At 46.3% G+C, this 750-nt stretch overlaps 1 protein-coding gene across 1 annotated transcript; it reads right to left on the bottom strand.

The window, feature by feature from the left end:
• Positions 1-558: 558 nt before the first annotated feature.
• Positions 559-750, bottom strand: lenep (lens epithelial protein). Its single transcript, XM_030783677.1, has one exon. The coding sequence runs from the start codon at positions 748-750 to the stop codon at positions 559-561; it is 192 nt and encodes a 63-aa protein (XP_030639537.1).

The following is a 750-nucleotide window of genomic DNA, read 5'->3' as shown; positions in this document are numbered from 1 at the left end:
AAGAAAAGAAAAGAAGATATGTCTTGCTGTTAAGGATGGCAGTCCTACTGAAGACTGATAGAAGTGCTTTGAAATTGATTTTCATTGTGAGACAGCAACTTTACACTTGCTCTCTGTCATTATTTCGGTAGACTTGAAATGATGTACATATCGACTAGATTAGAGGAGGTAATATAACAGCAGCTCTTGTCACCCATGGTAATAGCCATCAGGTCTTTATTAGCACAGTACTATGGGAGAAGGAAGCGTTGGATGCAAAAAGAGGAAACCCATTTAAGAATGCTGGAATGGGTCCAATACATTAGTGGTACATTATAAAACCACACTAAGTAATGGCTGTTTGGTCCATCTAGTGGAGAATCGCTAAAAGTACACATACGCCTCTAAGACTTCTACACCTAACAGATCGCTTACCTCCAACAGCAGGCAACCACTGCTGGTCGCATCATTCTCGAACAAGGGAGAGGAGCACCGTGGAATCAAACTGCAGCAGGAGGGGATAAAAGAAACAACCCCTTTTCATGCCCTGCTTCGTCTAACTTCTCAGTTTCTTTCTCCTCAGTCCAAGATTTCTTTGATGCACCAGCAACAGAGCAGAAAGTAGAGGCACTCTTTGAGGGACTGGATGAAACCGTAGGCGAAATTGGGCCCTATGAGGTTTTTGCCGCGGCCGAACCCCATGGCCATGTCGCGCAGGTTCTGACCCAACGAGCCGGGCGTCGCCTGGGGGAGCGGGCGTTGCGGTTGCAT

The sequence above is a fragment of the Chanos chanos genome, chromosome 9 (assembly GCF_902362185.1).
Source record: "Chanos chanos chromosome 9, fChaCha1.1, whole genome shotgun sequence".
NCBI lineage: Eukaryota > Metazoa > Chordata > Actinopteri > Gonorynchiformes > Chanidae > Chanos > Chanos chanos.
This window is presented reverse-complemented; position numbering and strand designations above follow the sequence as displayed.

Coding starts and splice junctions, on each gene's coding strand:
- lenep (XM_030783677.1), bottom strand. CDS start 750: ATGCAACCGCAACGCCCGCTCCCCCAGGCGACGCCCGGCTCGTTGGGT.